Raw genomic sequence first — 17,500 nt, 5'->3', positions numbered from 1 at the left:
CAGGGGACAGTTTATAAACAGGGGACTCGAGCGCATGCATTTTACTGACTGTGGTCATATCTCTAAATATATAAAGTCCTGACATAACAATGACAGTTATGTTAAAGTCATTAAAGTCAGGATTAGTTTGCTTCAAAATGAATATTCTGATATTTTAATCACCCCCATCTCATCCAAGATGTTCATGGCCACATAATGGACTTCAATGGGAACCAACGGCTGAAGGTCCAGATAAATGCAGTTTCAGAGGAAGGGCTTCAGAGGCTCTGACCAATCCCAGACGAGGAATAGAGTCTGATCTAGACAAACCATTGGATTGCGCAATCACGTCGGAAAGGTCATGCTAGACGTAGGCAGAAGTAACGCTCTAAACGCTTGTGCCAAAACTAATACAAACATCCTTTAGCAAAAGAAGGTAAAACAACGATGTCGGACAGTTTGAAGTTGAAGATGGAGTGTTTTTTGCTAAAGGGCGTTTGATTTAGTCTTTGCACGTTCGCTTGGGGCTTTACTTCCACCTACGTCTAGCGTGACCTTTCCAACGTGATTGCGCAATCTGTGACGAGTCGCTCAGCAGCGCAAGATGAGCAAAAAGTATATTAATGTTTCTTTTTTTTAGAAAATGGCAGATGGTTTATCTAGATCAGACTCTATTCCTCGGTCAGAGCCTCTGAAGCCGCCGTTGGTTCCCATTGAAGTCCATTATGTGCAGAAAAATCCTGGAATGTTTTCCTCAAAAAAATTCATTTCTTTTCCACTGAAGAAAGAAAGACATGAGATGGAGGTGAGGAAATCATCAGGAAATGTTCATTCTGAAGTGGACTCATCCTTTAAAGCTTGACAGGTATAAAAACATAATAAAAACTGATTCATCCAGTAATGAAACAAGTGAAGTCTTTATGAGTGAGTCATTGAATCATTCACTCAAGAGATTCATTCAAAAACACTGATTCATCCCGTAATGAAACAGAAGTCTTTATGAGTGAGTCATTGAATCATTCACTCAAGAGATTCATTCAAAAACACTGAATCATCCAGTAATGAAACAAGTGAAGTCTTTATGAGTGAGTCATTGAATCCTTCATTCAAGAGATTCCTTCAAAAACACTGATTCATCCCGTAATGAAACAAGTGAAGTCTTTATGAGTGAGTCACTGAATCATTCACTCAAGAGATTCATTCAAAATGCTTCTGTTGCGAGGCCTGTTTCCACATACATTATATCTAGCTAGTAGCTACAATACAATGGAAAATCGGCTGGACTTACTTGTGATGTAAAAACCGTATCTGGACTTGACTGGTGTTAATAGCCAGTCTATGTAATTATTGGAGTAAATTAAATTGGATTTACCATATAGAAGTTTTGACCTCTTCCTTTATAATTTAAACAGTTGGTCACCATAAAACCCAAAGTACATCCAAAGAAATGAGCCTGACATTAGCACTAATGATGGGACTAAATATTTTGTTGCCCAGAAACAAGGAGGTTTATAAAACATTAGGATTATGTTAGCGACGGCTAATCAAACAGACATGTAAACTTTTCAAGTTTATCATTGATTTACAATACACCGATCAGGCATAACTTTATGACCTAATATTGAGTTGGACCCCCTTTTGCTGACCCGTCATGGACTCCTCTAGACCCCTGAAGGTGTGCTGTGGTATCTGGCACCAAGATTTAAGCAGCAGATCCTTTAAGTCCTGTAAGTTGTGAGGCGGGGCCTCCATGGATCGGACTTGTTTGTTCAGCTCATCCCACAGATGCTCGATTGGATTGAGATCTGGGGAATTTGGACTCAAACTCGTTGGTGTGCTTCTCAAACCATTCCTGAAGCATTTGTGCTTTGTGGCGGCGCATTATCTGCTGAAAGAGCCACAGTCACCAGAGAATACCATTTCCATGAAAGGCTGTACATGGTCTCAACAATGCTTAGGTAGGTGGGACGTGTCAAAGTCACATCCACATGATGGAGGACCCAAGGTTTCCCAGCAGGACCCAGTCCCAACACCCGAAGCCATGTGCAACTTCCTCAACCATGATGGAGTCTAAGCAACCATGCAAGTTTATCATATCTTCAGTCCATGCAGAAGAAATCGATTACAACTTCAACACCATCGACTCACAGAACCATCAAATCAGGAACTTTACGAAACTGCGTCAACTGCCACGGCAAATAAAGCATCTCCTATTTTAACTAAACAGAGGGTCAGGATACGCAGTAAAATCCTCCTAATGAGGTGCTGTGAAAATAACAAGCTGATGGTTCTTTTCATGGTTAACCCCGTCGAGTCAGCGGTCGATTTAAGCTTTTTTTTTATCCATTTTAAGTTCTATTTAAGTTTTAATTTTATATAATTTACAGCAGTGGTTTTCAAACTTTTTTAAGAGCGACCCTCTTTTTTTCTTTTTCGTGACCCATATATAGGCTTACAACCATTCAAACAAGTTAAGCCAAGCATAAGAATACTTGTATACAATGGGCCATTTGACTGTATTCTCCATTAAACCAATAGAGCACAAAAATTCAGCTCAGCACTTTTTCCACACAATCGCTTTTGATTATTGATGCATTCACAACGCAAAGTTGATTTTGCACTAATTTGATAGCTAGGCCAATATATGGGACGTTAACCAACAAGGATTTTAACCAATTAATCGCTTGATTGAAAAAAAAAAAAAAAGTCGCATTTGATTGCATTCAGAAATAATACCGGTAAATAAAGCAAAATTGTATAATGTACTACAAACATTTAAAACTCTACAAACATAGCTATTGGTTATTTTAGTTCCGCTCATATGGTGTGGGCCCTTTAAGAGCTGCGCGCCCCCTGTTGAATGCGCAAAAATGTGCTTGGAAACACCACAGCGGCTCACGCTCAATGGCACGAATTGTAGGCTACTACTCACTATTTAAACTGAGCTGTGTAACTTTTTATATGTTAGGTTGACTATTTTATGTTGATAATGAACAGGCTGCTGCGGTGTCATGTTTGCAATGCTGGAATATGTTGTGTGTGTGCGCGTAAGGCGCTGATTATATAGGCCTATAGACTGATTTTGTGAAAACTATTTATTTTTATTTTTAATGTAACTCCATTTTCCTTAAATCATCCTGGCAACCCATTTTTTAAGTCTCAGGGTTTGAAAACCACTGATTTACAGTATGGTGGGAAAAAAGTTCTAGTAGATGCATGAAATCATCTCCAAAGTCTGGAGAATTCCATCAGACGGCAGCGTCCAAACATGTGCTCAGCAGAAACAGACCTTCAGTTTGTGCTGAATACAGTGTTAATGTGTTTATAAGCAACTGAAAAAAACACAAATGTAAGAACATGTCAAAACTTCTAAAGGGCCCCAAAACAGCTCAGACTCCTGAGGGTTAATGACTCTTTTCCATAGCTTTATTCCTGTTTTTCAGTTTCATTATGTCACTTTCCATCCTACCCATGTATGTGTGATTGTGTGTATGCATTTTTTGATTAGTTGTGTTCGTGATTTAGTTAATAAAACTTGTGCTCAATACATATATGGTTCTGGTGTGCTTGTAAATCAATGTGAATTTGACGGTTATGATCACAGCTCATGCTAGGAAAGGATTATTTTCTGTTGCAATGAAAAATACCCTTTTCTTAATAATCAGTGAGTGAGTGTTCGCTGGACGAACTGATTCATTGACTGTAAAATTAATTTAACTACATCAAGTTAATCAATATTCATAAATAACATTTCCTTTTTGAACTAATTTTCTACACAGTCGTCTATCACAATTGTGTTTAATGGAAGCATAAATACGAGGTATGAAATGTTTGAAAAAGTGAATCTCACAGAGACTTTGAAGAGTGACGCAGATTCCACTCAAACACAGCGATTCTGTGAACTCAAGCACACATTACTAGTGAAGGATTCATTGCGACGTGAGGCTGAAGATGACAGAAGTTTGAACTGTTGCCTTAAATGCTTCCAAACCTGAAGAATGTCAAAGCCCTTCCACTCTCTTCACATTTTCCTGATCTCGATCAAAGGATGTCCATCCTCTCTGGACTGAAAATATTCCACCCATATGTTTGTGTTTATCAGCACATGAGAGTCCATCTGAGATGTGCTGGAGGAATTCCTGCTGCGGCTTTCCTTTCATTGTCTGATTTAAGCCCCCCCCCCACCCCCCCCCCCCCCCCCCCTATATCCTTTACAGTATGGTGGGAAAAAGTTTTAGTAGATGCATGAAATCATCTCCAAAGTCTGGAGAATTCCATCAGACGGCAGCGTCCAAACATGTGCTCCGCAGAAACAGACCTTCATCTTCAGGGAAACGGATGTGTGGAGGACAAATAAGATTGTGTGTAATAACAGTGTGTGTCTTAGTCTGAGAGGTCTAGACCAGAGCCCTGCATTTCTGCATGGCCCCAATTTTCACGTCATATCTCAAACGTGGACCGGGCTTCGTCCTTTTTTAGGCTTCTCCTTCGTTTTATATTTTAGACATTCATTAATTAAAAGAAACAATGAGATGTGCTGCGCTGGTGGAAACCACATGAGACCATGACACCGCGACTGTCCAGACGGCTCGCTTGTTTTGTCTTAGAAATGCATGTTCATCAACAAAAACACGGACATCTGTAAAAATTGTAACAACCTCATTTTTATATGGTAAAATATAAATATCATGACTGAGTTTTATTAAAATGAACCATAGTTCCATAGTATCATAGATTTAGATCACGATAACCACAGTTAAAAACACTCATATGGCTCTTCACTACCATGGTAAAATGTATCTCTAAGGTTTCTATGGTATTTGTATGAAAAAACTGTACAAGTGCACAAATTCTATAAAACATACTGTAATAATATTCCATTACTCCTTTAATACATTCAATCCATGTCTACATTATTAATATAATATATCCCACATTTCTGCCACAGTACCATGTGGGGCAGTAGTTAGTGTCACAACAGTAAATTCATGGATAAGATGGAATAGTTAGTTAAAAGTTAGTTTCACTTTTGAGTTAACGTTTGTCGCCGCTTCCACTCATTTTTTCCTTCTCGCGTGGAGTTTTCTTTGCCAGTAGAGGGTGTACTTTTGATGTGCAGGTTAAAAGCTGCACGCTGACTGGCTGTGACTGGCTGCTGTTGCGCTTATTTATGCTGCATGATTGGGTGTTACAGTAATCTATATCGAGTAAAAATGTCCAGAGCTTATCATCGTTATCAACACGAATTTGATCGTGATTTGAAATTATATCGTTCATTGGCCCAGCCCAATCGTCAATGTATTGTGATGCATCGTGATATTGAACTGAATCGAATCGATGGCATGATAATCGTAATCAAACCGAACCGTGAGACCAGTGTAGGTTCACACCCTTAAAGGTCCCAATGGCATGAAATTTTCATTTTATGAGGTATTTCTACATTAATATGAGTTCCCCTAGCCTGAATATTGTCCCCAAGTGGCTAGAACTTTTGATGGGTGTAAACCGAGTTCTGGCTGTCTTTCTCTGCCTTTGAGAAAATGAGAGCCCAGACGAGCTGATCTGGAATTTTCCTGTTATGACGTCCACACAGGAACGGTTTCCTCCCTTTCCTCCGCCCAGAGAATCTGGCACACCCATGCAAACGCTCGAGAGATCATGGGTTGTGAACGAGTGAACGCTGGCAGTTTCTCAGTGTTTGGATGTATAAATGAAAACAGAAGTCTTTTTTCAGTTCCTTCTGATCTGTGATCAGTGATTTCTGATGTGTAGCTAATTATTAATTATTCGTGCACAAGCAGCGGCTTCTCTCTCTCCCGACAGAACGGTGTTTTCGTGTTTTCTATCTTGTGAGTCAGTGTTTTTTTACGTCCTCGTCGAGTCTATCTGTTCTAAAATCTGCATACAGTCGTTTCTGCTCAACATCAGCAGACTCACATCTCTTTAGAGATAAACCTCACGCACGCCGAGGCTCGGCCTTCAACATCCCCGACCCCCAGTACTGCATCTGGCCCACAGCGGAGGCACCAAACGCGGGGCGAGATTAAGCAGAAGGGGGGTAAGCGTGAGCTAGCCAGCCTAGCTCCACAATAAACTGGATTACATTCGATTACTGCTGTTGTGTCTTTGTTTGCGCTGTGTACTCAATGCGCGTCACTGACGCTTTTCATATGATAGGAACATATCTAAAAATAATGTTATTATCAACATTTACTCATAACTCGTTCATCTCGACAGCTGTAATGGTTCATTGCATGTGTTACAAAGTTGGTAATAATGATGAAGACGGACTCGGCGTGACTGGGACTCGTGTTTATTCAGAACTCTCAGATACAAACACAATAAACTCACAGCGCTCTCATAACTCAGTAGTTACTATAAATAACTTTGTTAGCAATCGCTCCGTCTCCGTGATGTCCGGTTCGCGAACGAATCATTCTTTTGAACTGGTTCTTTTTAGTGAACCGAACCAGTTCACCAAATCAGACTGAATCGTTCTAAACGGTTCGCATCTCCAGTCAGCGCTGATCCATAATTTACTAAAGTTACTAACTTTCTGACATGAGTGACAGTCCCTCCGACTAGAAATAAACTAATAACCTGAAGTATATGCTGTAACTACAACAGTTCACTGAACTGAGACATGCTGAGAGAACTGATGAGAAGTGAACTCAGGTCCATCCGTCTCTCTGGCAGCAGCTCGTGCCTCGTAGACCTCGTTAAACCACGCCCCCTCCACTCATTTCAAATGCAAAGATGTCAGCCAATCACAACAGTGGGCGTTTTTACTGAAGTCTCACAGCAGACACGCCTCTTGAAACAGGGCATTAAGCCACAGGACAAACATCAGTGTAGAAAAAAGGCCTTTTATTTCTAAATTATGACATTTTATGATTTAAAAAATCATTCTAACAATATAAGTACACCTCAGAATACATTATAAAATAATAGAAAAATGCCATGCCATGGGACCTTTAACACACACACACAAGCCTCACTGCAGAGTCAGACAAATCAGTATGATCAAAACTTCCGTGATTGTATTTTTCCGAGAGTGAACAACGCACATCAAGAAAGGAATATTTCACTATTTAAGATAGCCGTCGGCAGGCCGGTGATATGTTTTGGTAGCCCGTCTGATAAACACATAGCCCTGGGACGTAGGGCTTTGAGAGCCCTGGCCCATACATGTCCGATTCTGATCTCGAATCGCAGCACAATGAACCAACAACACCTCAAATAAAGGATTCTCCAGCCTGTGACAGCGCGCTAACGTTCAGTTAGACACCTACACATAATCAATACGATCTGTAACAATGCAATATTATCACATATAAAACACACGTTTTACTCAAATAAGTGTGTAGCTTCATTCATTCATCCGGTCTGCAAATCCAGTCTCATGTTTATAAACAAATCCGCGGTGAAATGAAGGAACAGACGCTCAATGTCTTCCCCACGTGAGCTGGATCTTTAGTAAAAATAAAGTTCATCCATGCATTCATCATATCAGAATCAGAATGAAGCTTATGCGGTATGTTTAGAGATTCGATGCGGTTTAGCTCTCTCTGTAGGCCTGTGTGATGTTAGTGGCACGAGTGGGTGGGCGGGGCTACAGAATCAGGCGTTCCTCTTCTTCTGTAGAGGCGGTGCTTCACTACACTCTCACCTCACAGCCGGGCATATTCTCAGATCCAGCGTTTGCTGGGCCTGCTGTCAATAAAAGCTTTTCTTTGACTAACAAGGAAGTTTTCAGCTCTGAAACTTACAGGATATTCTGATATTACCATGACCTTTTATATATCAAAAGCTCAAGGGAAAGTTGATTTCTCAGTTCATCACATCTTTAATGTAACTTTATCATTTGAATGTACTGAAAATTAATTCACACTAAATAGGTTTTATAGAATAAAAAAATATTCTCTCCTTTTTTTCCAGGCCTTAAGAGACCGATGTTTTCAGAAAGTGTTGTGTTATTATTATTCCATCCGCGTCCATTGCAAATCACACCATTTTGACTTCCTTTTAAGCCTAAGCTTTTCTGGGTCAGTGTGTCTACCTCGGGTTGTGTCGTGAACATTGAGATATCAGTGGGTCACTTTTAAAACCAAATGGGATAGTCAACCAACTGGAATTGGGCATCAAGACCTGCAGTGTAGATGCGGCCCAAATGCTCAAACACAGACGCATGCACTCACACACACGCTCTCATCCACACACACTTATTTAACACTCGCCCACACCTCACCAAAAGCTCATCTGAACACACTCATCCAAATGTTCACACGTACACTCACCCACACGTTCACCCATACACACGCGAGGCCTGAATTCCCACAAGTGTTTATGAACTGAAGGAGTACATTCATCAGCTCATCTGCACCTTCAGTAACGTCACAGACACTCACCTAACATTCAAACCTTAAAGGGGTGGTAAACCACGATTTCACTATTCTAACTTTAGCTAGCGAGTAATGTTGCTGCTTGAGCATAAACAACATCTGCAAAGTTTCAACGTTCAAAGTTTAAAGCAAAGGGAGATATTTGCTTTTAAAGAAATCAGTTTCTAAGAACTACAGCAAACGGCCAGTAGGCGACTACACACATTCCTCCAGGGTTGGTGACATCACCAGGCTCAATATTTACATAAACCCCTCCTCCGAGAATATTAAATAAGGGGGGGTGAGGCCATTTTGTATCGCGGCGCTGTTGTGGTATAGTTAGGCTGGAGTGTTGTTGCCGCGATGCCGAGGAAACGCTGTTATTTTCATCCGGATTGCAGGTCTGGGGTACTTGCTCTGTTCAGCCTTCATAGGGACGGGGGTGCGTTGCAGAGCGTTTAACACACAGCATGTTATATGCACGTGTGTTTGAGTCAGCGGGGAATCAGGCGCGCGCAGGGCTTCCTGCAGAGGAGATCTAACATCTAAGCACATCTAACAGAGGAAAACATCCACCGTCTTCGCGATTTCAATACCAGATTTGCACAACGTCAGCTGCGTGAAAAAAACACTGCCGGTGTGTGGATGCACGACGCGCGCGCTGCACATTTCACGGAGGACAACACAAACTTCCACAAACTTCGCGAGTTCAATACAGGATATGCACAACGGCTTGTCCTGAAAGCTGGATTTACAAACAGAAGCTGTTCACGGGCCACAACCTGTAAGTCTGATTTATTTTTCATCGATGTGTTTTCCTGTAATAGGTTGTAGGAAGGAAGTAAACAGATGACAACGCTGTTCTGCAAACCAGTCTGTTAAATGCTCATTCATACTTAACGTTATCCGACGAACACCTAACGTTACAAACACTAACGTTAAAATCTCAACAGCGAACCTGGCATTAGTGTAAATGATTCTTTGATTAGAGCTTTTATGTATTGTTTATCTACAGGCTTGCTAAACATGGTTCTGTGTGTGATTTGGCTAACTTACTAGTTAAAGCCAGTGCTTAGTGTCGTTTTGGGTTAGTTCTTGCGACAGATATTTGGCTATAATCGTTCTAAAAATACAAAAGTTAAAGTGCCATTCAGTAGCGATCACTGTAGATCCGCAGTCTTTACTCTTGAGGACTGAACAGGTTCTGCTCGATCATCTTCACTCAAATGTTCTGGGTCTGATTCGGGCTCAGATTGGTGTGGTTTTATTGACGCCGTTGTTTCTAACACTGACCAAAGCACAGCCTCCGGTAAGGGGCGTGACGTTTCCGACAAACGTGCACTAGGCGTTTAGCGAATCACAACACACTGTGCCAGCTAACCAATCTGAGCCCATCGCGTATTTTTGAGGGACTGGCTTCATACAACCCGAAAAGCATCAGACCGTTTTACAAGGAGGGACAGAGCAGTGTAGAATAAAGGTCAAATATATGAAAAATAAGGCAATTTTTTTTAAAACGAAGCATGAACACATGTTACAGTGCACCCCACAAACACAGTCAAGCCTTCAAAAGAATGTGTTTTACCACCCCTTTAATACATTATTAATACATTAATAAATCTGCAGTCAAATCCATTCCACTTGAGGAATGCCCTTAAAAATTCAACTCCATTCCATGTTTTAGCTACAGCCTGACTTCCACATCAGTGGGATTATAACAAGTGGAAGCGATAGGCCTTTATCACAGAGGAATTGAATACCGGAAGTGCGCGTCGAAGCAGTGTGCTGATTCTTCCGGTTATGCATGTTTTCAATGTGCTGTGAACACCTAGCTGAACAAACGACCATTAAAATAAGCATCTGGAGGATGATTTAAAAATCCGGACATTTTCCGAGACAGGAGAAGAGATAAACTGATCATTACTGTGTACAGGATTTTCCAAACTCTGCTGAACTTGTTGTTTTTTAATCCGACAAAAGCCGAGGGTCGTAAACATACGTGATTATTTCACCACACGGTGTCAGTGCACGTCTAAATAGCGCGATTAAGTGTGTGTGAGACCTGACGAATAAGATCTGAATGAACATATTGATTTGTATTAATATTTTAGTCATTTTTCTGTCACTTTTCAGTGACAATCATTTCACTGTAGCCTACAGTATATGTAATTCACACATTTATGCCAAAATTCAGTCACGCTGTTAACGTATTACTGTTTAAGATTAATTAAATGCTTAACATTGTTTACTTTCTTTAAGGCAGTTCCCGCGCATTCATTCATCTATTTATTACATGAAAATTAACCATGGTTTTTATTACAAATAAAATAAAACATGGTTATTGTAGTTTATCATGGTATTTGTAGTAAAACTAATACAAATGGTAGTCAATCCACGAAAAAAAAAAACATGGTTACTACATTCTTACTATAATAAAACCATGGTTAACTTTCGTAAGGGTGTTTATCTGTCAAATTCATTTAAAAATGTAACAACAGGTATGAAATATGATTAGTAAGAGAAACACTGCTAATGAGAAGACAATCACTGGACTGCGGCAGGTTAGAAATGTATTTATTATTCAGAATGCACATTTGGATGGGAACATTTCAGCAGGCTGACGATATGAGACGTAAACATTCGCAGTTTGGAAATGCATAGGCTTACAACACACAAACATACAACTTCATCCCACCATATCAGTCTCACCCATGCTCTCCTCTATTCTTTTAGTGTCAGGAAATGTTCAAATCTGAGGTAAGGATGTCATTATTTAGTATTAGAGCACAGGATCGCTGCAGTTACACCCGCGTTTTGATTGAGTCGCGATGGGACCGGAAGTAGAGGTGCACTGCTTCACTTACCGGAAATAGGAAGTGTGATAAAGGCCTATTGGGAACAACAGCAACTCAGCCACGAAGTGAAATCACAGAGCGGGGTCAGTGCATGCTGAGGGTCACAGAGCTGGGTCAGCGCATGCTGAGGGTCACAGAGCTGGGTCAGCGCATGCTGAGGGTCACAGAGCTGGGTCAGCGCATGCTGAGGGTCACAGAGCGGGGTCAGCGCATGCTGAGGGTCACAGAGGGGGGTCAGCGCATGCTGAGGGTCACAGAGCGGGGTCAGCGCATGCTGAGGGTCACAGAGCGGGGTCAGCTCATGCTGAGGGTCACAGAGCGGGGTCAGCACATGCTGAGGGTCACAGAGCTGGGTCAGCGCATGCTGAGGGTCACAGAGCGGGGTCAGCGCATTCTGAGGGTCACAGAGCTGGGTCAGCGCATGCTGAGGGTCACAGAGCTGGGTCAGCGCATGCTGAGGGTCACAGAGCTGGGTCAGCGCATGCTGAGGGTCACAGAGCGGGGTCAGCTCATGCTGAGGGTCACAGAGCGGGGTCAGCGCATGCTGAGGGTCACAGAGCGGGGTCAGCGCATTCTGAGGGTCACAGAGGGGGGTCAGCGCATGCTGAGGGTCACAGAGCTGGGTCAGCGCATGCTGAGGGTCACAGAGCTGGGTCAGCGCATGCTGAGGGTCACAGAGCGGGGTCAGCGCATGCTGAGGGTCACAGAGCTGGGTCAGCGCATGCTGAGGGTCACAGAGCGGGGTCAGCGCATGCTGAGGGTCACAGAGCTGGGTCAGCGCATGCTGAGGGTCACAGAGCTGGGTCAGCGCATGCTGAGGGTCACAGAGCGGGGTCAGCGCATGCTGAGGGTCACAGAGCTGGGTCAGCGCATGCTGAGGGTCACAGAGCTGGGTCAGCGCATGCTGAGGGTCACAGAGCTGGGTCAGCGCATGCTGAGGGTCACAGAGCGGGGTCAGCTCATGCTGAGGGTCACAGAGCGGGGTCAGCGCATGCTGAGGGTCACAGAGCGGGGTCAGCGCATGCTGAGGGTCACAGAAGTGGCCAACTTTCAGCAGAGTCAAGAGCTCCAGACCTCCAAAACTTCTGTGGCCTTCAGATGAGCTCAAGAACAGTGTGTAGAGCTTCATGGAATGGGTTTCCATGGCCGAGCAGCTCATCCAAGCCGCACATCACCAAGTGCAATGCAAAGCGTGGGATGCAGTGGGGTAAAGTGCGCCGCCACTGGACTCTCTCTGAGTGACCAATCACACTCCTCTGCAAAGGGTGGGCCGACTCCATATTAGGCCTCTGCTTTGTTACAAACATTCTTCTAAAAATCTTCTTTTGCGTTCAGCAGAACAAAGAAACTCCAACAGGTTTGGAACAACTTGAGGGCGAGTAAATGATGACAGAATTTTCATTTTTGGGTGAACAATCCCTTTAATGAGACAATGGAAGGAGCTAAAAATTAAATTCAGCACCGCCCATATAATTGCAAATGAAAATTTTAAACGCGTTTATTCTTTTGTGGCACTTGAAAAAATTATTTATATTTATATTAAATTAAAAATATGTATATTTTGGTCTGGAGACCTGGACTTACACAAAACTCCACAGTCCACAGACCCACAACCATAAATCAGAAAGCGGCACAATAACAAGTGTGTGTGTGTGGGGGGGGGGGGGGGGGCATGTTTTTGTGAAATATCAGGATTCAGGACACAAATCTGTATAATGACATGGGTATTACAAAAAGAGGGTGAAATATGAGGACGTTCCCCATGTCCTCACTTTTCAAAATGCTTATAAATCACAGAATGATGTTTTTTCACAGAAAGTGAACTGCACAGTCTCCTGTGAGGGTTAGGTTTAGGGGCAGGGGCAGTGTGTGTGTGTGTGTGTGTGTGTGTGTGTGTGTGTGTGTGTGTGTGTGTGTGTGTGTGTGTGTGTGTGTGTGTGTGTGTGTGTGTGTGCGGTCCCGCTGCTGGTCATATTCGAGCCCTAAGTGTAATCACTTTATGGGGCCCGCGATGGCGGCGTTCGTGACTTTGTAGGGGGTTTGGGTGTTCTTTTGCTCTTCTGTTATTCAACTTTCCAAAAATCGCCCAAAATTTTTCACATTTTCCAAATATTTTCAAAAATCCTGGAAATTGTCTAGAAACTTTGCAGTCTTAAAAAGATAATTTTTGTGCTGATGTCAATGCAAATATTAACCATGTATTCAACATCAAAACTGTCCGTGAACGCCTTAAAGACAAATATGGAAAAGTGATGGCACAGAATGACATTATCATAAGACACGCTTCTGAATGAGACATATTACACGCTGATTCAAAGGATGTGGTGTTTTCTTATATAACCATACTATAGAAGTGTGTATAGTTGGTGCAGTAGTTATCACTTACAAAATACAAATGTCACTAGAAAGACACACACACACACACACACACACACACACACACACACACGTTTACCTCCCCACCGTGCCCATCGAAGATGCCGAAGATGGAGGGATGGCTGTTGTTGATGGAGTCCGTGGGGATGTGGAAGCGGTCCTCCATGTGCTCTCTCCGGCCCTGGATGGAGTACACGGCCGCGGCGCTGCTCTGGAACTGCCACGTCCTGGAGCTCCGCTGCCCCGGCGGAGGCGCGGCGCGCTCGGGCTGCATCAGCTCCGCCACCCTGCCCTTCACCAGACGCACCGCGGCGCGGCTGGACTGCGCGATGGTCTTCACCTCACCCGTGTGGAAGAGGAAGCTCCAGAGGGCCAGACTGACACACAGCAGCAGCAGCAGCAGCAGAGTCTCCGGCCGCAGCAGCAGACCGCGCATGATGCACACACACACACACACACACACACACACACACACACACACACACATCAGAGGAACCAGACACTCATGCTCTGCTCCGGCACACACTCTGCGCGGGGGACAGCAGGACGAGTGCAGGCATCACACGTCTGTTAATGAGATGCAGTGTTTCCTCTCAATAAGCAGGAGCATCTGGCCTTTCTAATGGTCAGTAAATGGCGTTTGTTTAGCGCTCCGACGCGCAGGTGTTGTGCCGACATTCTACTGCCCTCCGCGTGCGCGCGCATGACGCCATTCGTTGACATTGTGCAGCCAATGAATTTAATATGTTTGTGTCGCCCTTTCATTTTCATTTAATTTTATTTATTGTATGTAGTTATTGCGTCCTTGTGCTGATAAACATTGTTTGTTAAATGTCTTGAGAAAATACTGAATTGTTTTGTAGTTTTTAAATCCAATTAAAATACCGTAAACATTCATACGTTTCCTCTTCAAAGCTTCTTGTAACCAAATTTGTCCACCCAAGTTACATAATCAACATCAAACGTTCAAAAGAAGCATTAAGAAATAGTGAAAAGTAAAGTTGAACTGAAATGAATACTCATGTTGTAGTTGTAGTGGGTTTATCAACACAAAGTATAAGGGAATGTGTGAATTAACCCTAACATCTTACTGACATTTTTGTGTTACTGCATACATTTTGGCAGAAGTGTGTAATTTTATTGGAATTTTAATATTTCACCCTTATATCCTTTCCTAAATATTTGACATTATGTAAACACAGTTACACTAGTAGTGCCTTAATGACAAAATGTTGAAACCCAATTTTTAACCGAAGGCCATTTAACTATAAAACAATGCAGTCTTTGTTAAGCTTCACAATCAAATGTTATATACTGTAGCTTCATGAAATTATGCAGCTATAAATGTGTGGGTAGGCTATGTTGGTGCAGATGTCAGAGTGTGGTTATGTGTGTACTAAAAATTGTGTGCATGTAATTTTTGAGAAATTATACTGTACTGCAAAAAACCAGTGGAGCTTTGCTGACATCTACTGGAAAAGGTTTGGTACTGCGCCCAAATCTAATCTTACTGAAAGCTCACTTTTTCAGATATCAACCTCAAATGTATAGCACAATTTGTTTAGATGTATGGCTTTGATTTTCGAGCAGTTTTTCAGTTCAATATGTTTTATAAAGCACATATTATATATAAAAAAAATTGTTCATGAACAATTTTCATAAGCTTTTCGATTTATATTAATGCAATATAATTCCATATGCAATCAATTCTGCTTAGTTCTGTACCTCGCTGACTCAGTTAGCTGGATTTGATTGTTGACGATTTGCATGATCTTGGATTGTTTGGTTCTTCACCGCTCATCCGGGACTCAAACCTGCTCGGGAGCGGCTTATTTCATGTAAACAGGATTAGATTGCATCTTGAGGTGATACTTAAAATCTGTCCCAGCCACTGCTACTTTATTACAAGAGTTCATTACTGAACCAGGGGCAATAATAAAACTTTTAAATAATAATAATATAAAAAAATTTATATTGTATATATGAGAATGTATATAATATTATAATGTTGTGTATAATACTATAGACACAGCCACTTGATTGAGCGATTTATTTGTGATGAAATATTACTTTATAATTGTATTGGAGGTTTACACACATGTTGTACAGTTACTCTGAGCCGTGCATTAATTTAAGTGATCATGGATATTATGGGATAATTTGATCTTGACCCTTAAGAAACTTTAATACTGTCATGTTACAAATCTGCTTCAAATTGAATTAAAAATTAAATTACAACATTGAAATAAAAATGTAAAGGGTGTACAAATACTGAATAAAATCGTGAATATAAATAATTGGCAATCATGTAGAAAAAAATAACTTTTATGTTGGTTTGGTCGTTTAGCTGTTTCCTTATAAAGGTCCAGTTATTCTTTTTTTTTTTTTCTTGTGTAATTTGTCAAGTTTTTTGCCAGGTGGCTTTTTTAATTATATGATGTCATTACGTTGCTGTCTTGCCGCCAGCCAATCATTGCATTGCTGATCATGGTTTCGAGTATCGATGCATCTGCCCTCTTCAGGGAACACAAGAACGCGCAGTGATCTTAGATAACTTAATCCAATCCGCAAATTCGTTTGAAGAACCAAATCATCCAGACATCAGTTATCACGATTAAAAGATCTGGGATCTGTCAAATCATCTCAGATGTATTAAGCGAGGTACGAAGAACAGACCCCAGTTTCACTTTCACACATGTTTATTTTTATTCTGAAACTGCACTCTTACACTATGGAATGCCAAGTCTGCCAAAATTAAAAGATAAATAAATAAATAAATAAATAAATAAATAAATAAATAAATAAATAAATAAATAAATAAATAAATAAATAAATAAATAAATAAATTAAAAAAGCAATAAATAAATAAATATACATAGAAAAGCAAAAAACAATAACAATAATTATTATTGTTTATACATTTATTGCCTTATTTATGTATATAATAATTTTTCCACATTTATGTATTTCTACCTTTCTTTATTTCTACATTTACTTTATTTTTACATTTATGCATTTTTACATTTATGTGTCAGTATGGTAATGAGGAGGGCGTGGTTTACCTCAGACATAGCAATCGAGCTCAGAGCAGGCGAGGGTGAAGCGCTGAGGTCAGTCAGGGCCGTGTTAAGCCTTTGCAACACCCCCCATCCATCCAATAATTCATTAAATGTGCAATTTAACAAACATCATATAAAGACGTGCATGTTATACTCGTGAAATAAAAATAAACTAACACAAAGCATAATCCCATAGTAGCCAAAGGCTAAAAATTATGTACATAAACTAAACAATATTATCAAAAAACAAGCTTACAAATCAGAAACAGCAAATAAATGAATTATATAGGCTATCCCTCACCACTAAAAGGGCTTCTTTCTGCTCTTCTTCAAAGAGAATTCCTCAATTAAATCCTTAAAATCAAGTTGATGCAGAACGTGGTTAACACTTGACATTACTGTCCAACAGTTCAGCCTTTGTTCATGCATTGATGTCCCAGTTTTGAAAATGACCTCTCTCCCGAGGCATTTGACCCAAGGAAGATGAGAAAGATTAACATTAATCTTAACACAATTTCAACATTGGGAAACGCACACTGGAGCTGCTTTTCTTTGAGGATAAGCATTACATTAAAGAAATCATACAAAGAGCCATACAAGCACCTAGTGGGTAATAACACATTTAATTACAAAATTACAAATGAAAATTATTATTTTTCCAGCCACAAAATGGCTCTAATTTGCCTCCTTGCATTGGAATTCTCTATTTTAACCTTAAATACTATACTAATTGTAATATAAATAATACAAATATTAGAAGAAAAATATTTTAAGTGGTCATTAATGGACCACAATTATTGCACAAATAGTATTTAGTACCAAAAGATATCCTCAAAATATAAAAAAAATA

At 41.0% G+C, this 17,500-nt stretch overlaps 1 protein-coding gene across 1 annotated transcript in view; it reads right to left on the bottom strand.

The window, feature by feature from the left end:
• ppm1lb (protein phosphatase, Mg2+/Mn2+ dependent, 1Lb) overlaps window positions 1–14,302 on the bottom strand; it is a 29,737-nt gene extending 15,435 nt beyond the window's left edge. The window contains exon 1 of the mRNA XM_079824394.1: window positions 13,671–14,302. Coding sequence (XP_079680520.1) covers window positions 13,671–14,078 — 408 coding nt within the window. The 5' untranslated portion in view covers window positions 14,079–14,302. The remainder of the gene's footprint in view (window positions 1–13,670) is intronic.
• Between the last annotated feature and the right edge of the window lie 3,198 nt (window positions 14,303–17,500).

The sequence above is a fragment of the Gobio gobio genome (assembly GCF_949357685.1).
Source record: "Gobio gobio genome assembly, chromosome: 8".
In the NCBI taxonomy this organism is placed as follows: domain Eukaryota; kingdom Metazoa; phylum Chordata; class Actinopteri; order Cypriniformes; family Gobionidae; genus Gobio; species Gobio gobio.
The sequence above is the reverse complement of the archived record's forward strand: the minus strand, read 5'-3'. Positions and strand labels throughout refer to the sequence as shown.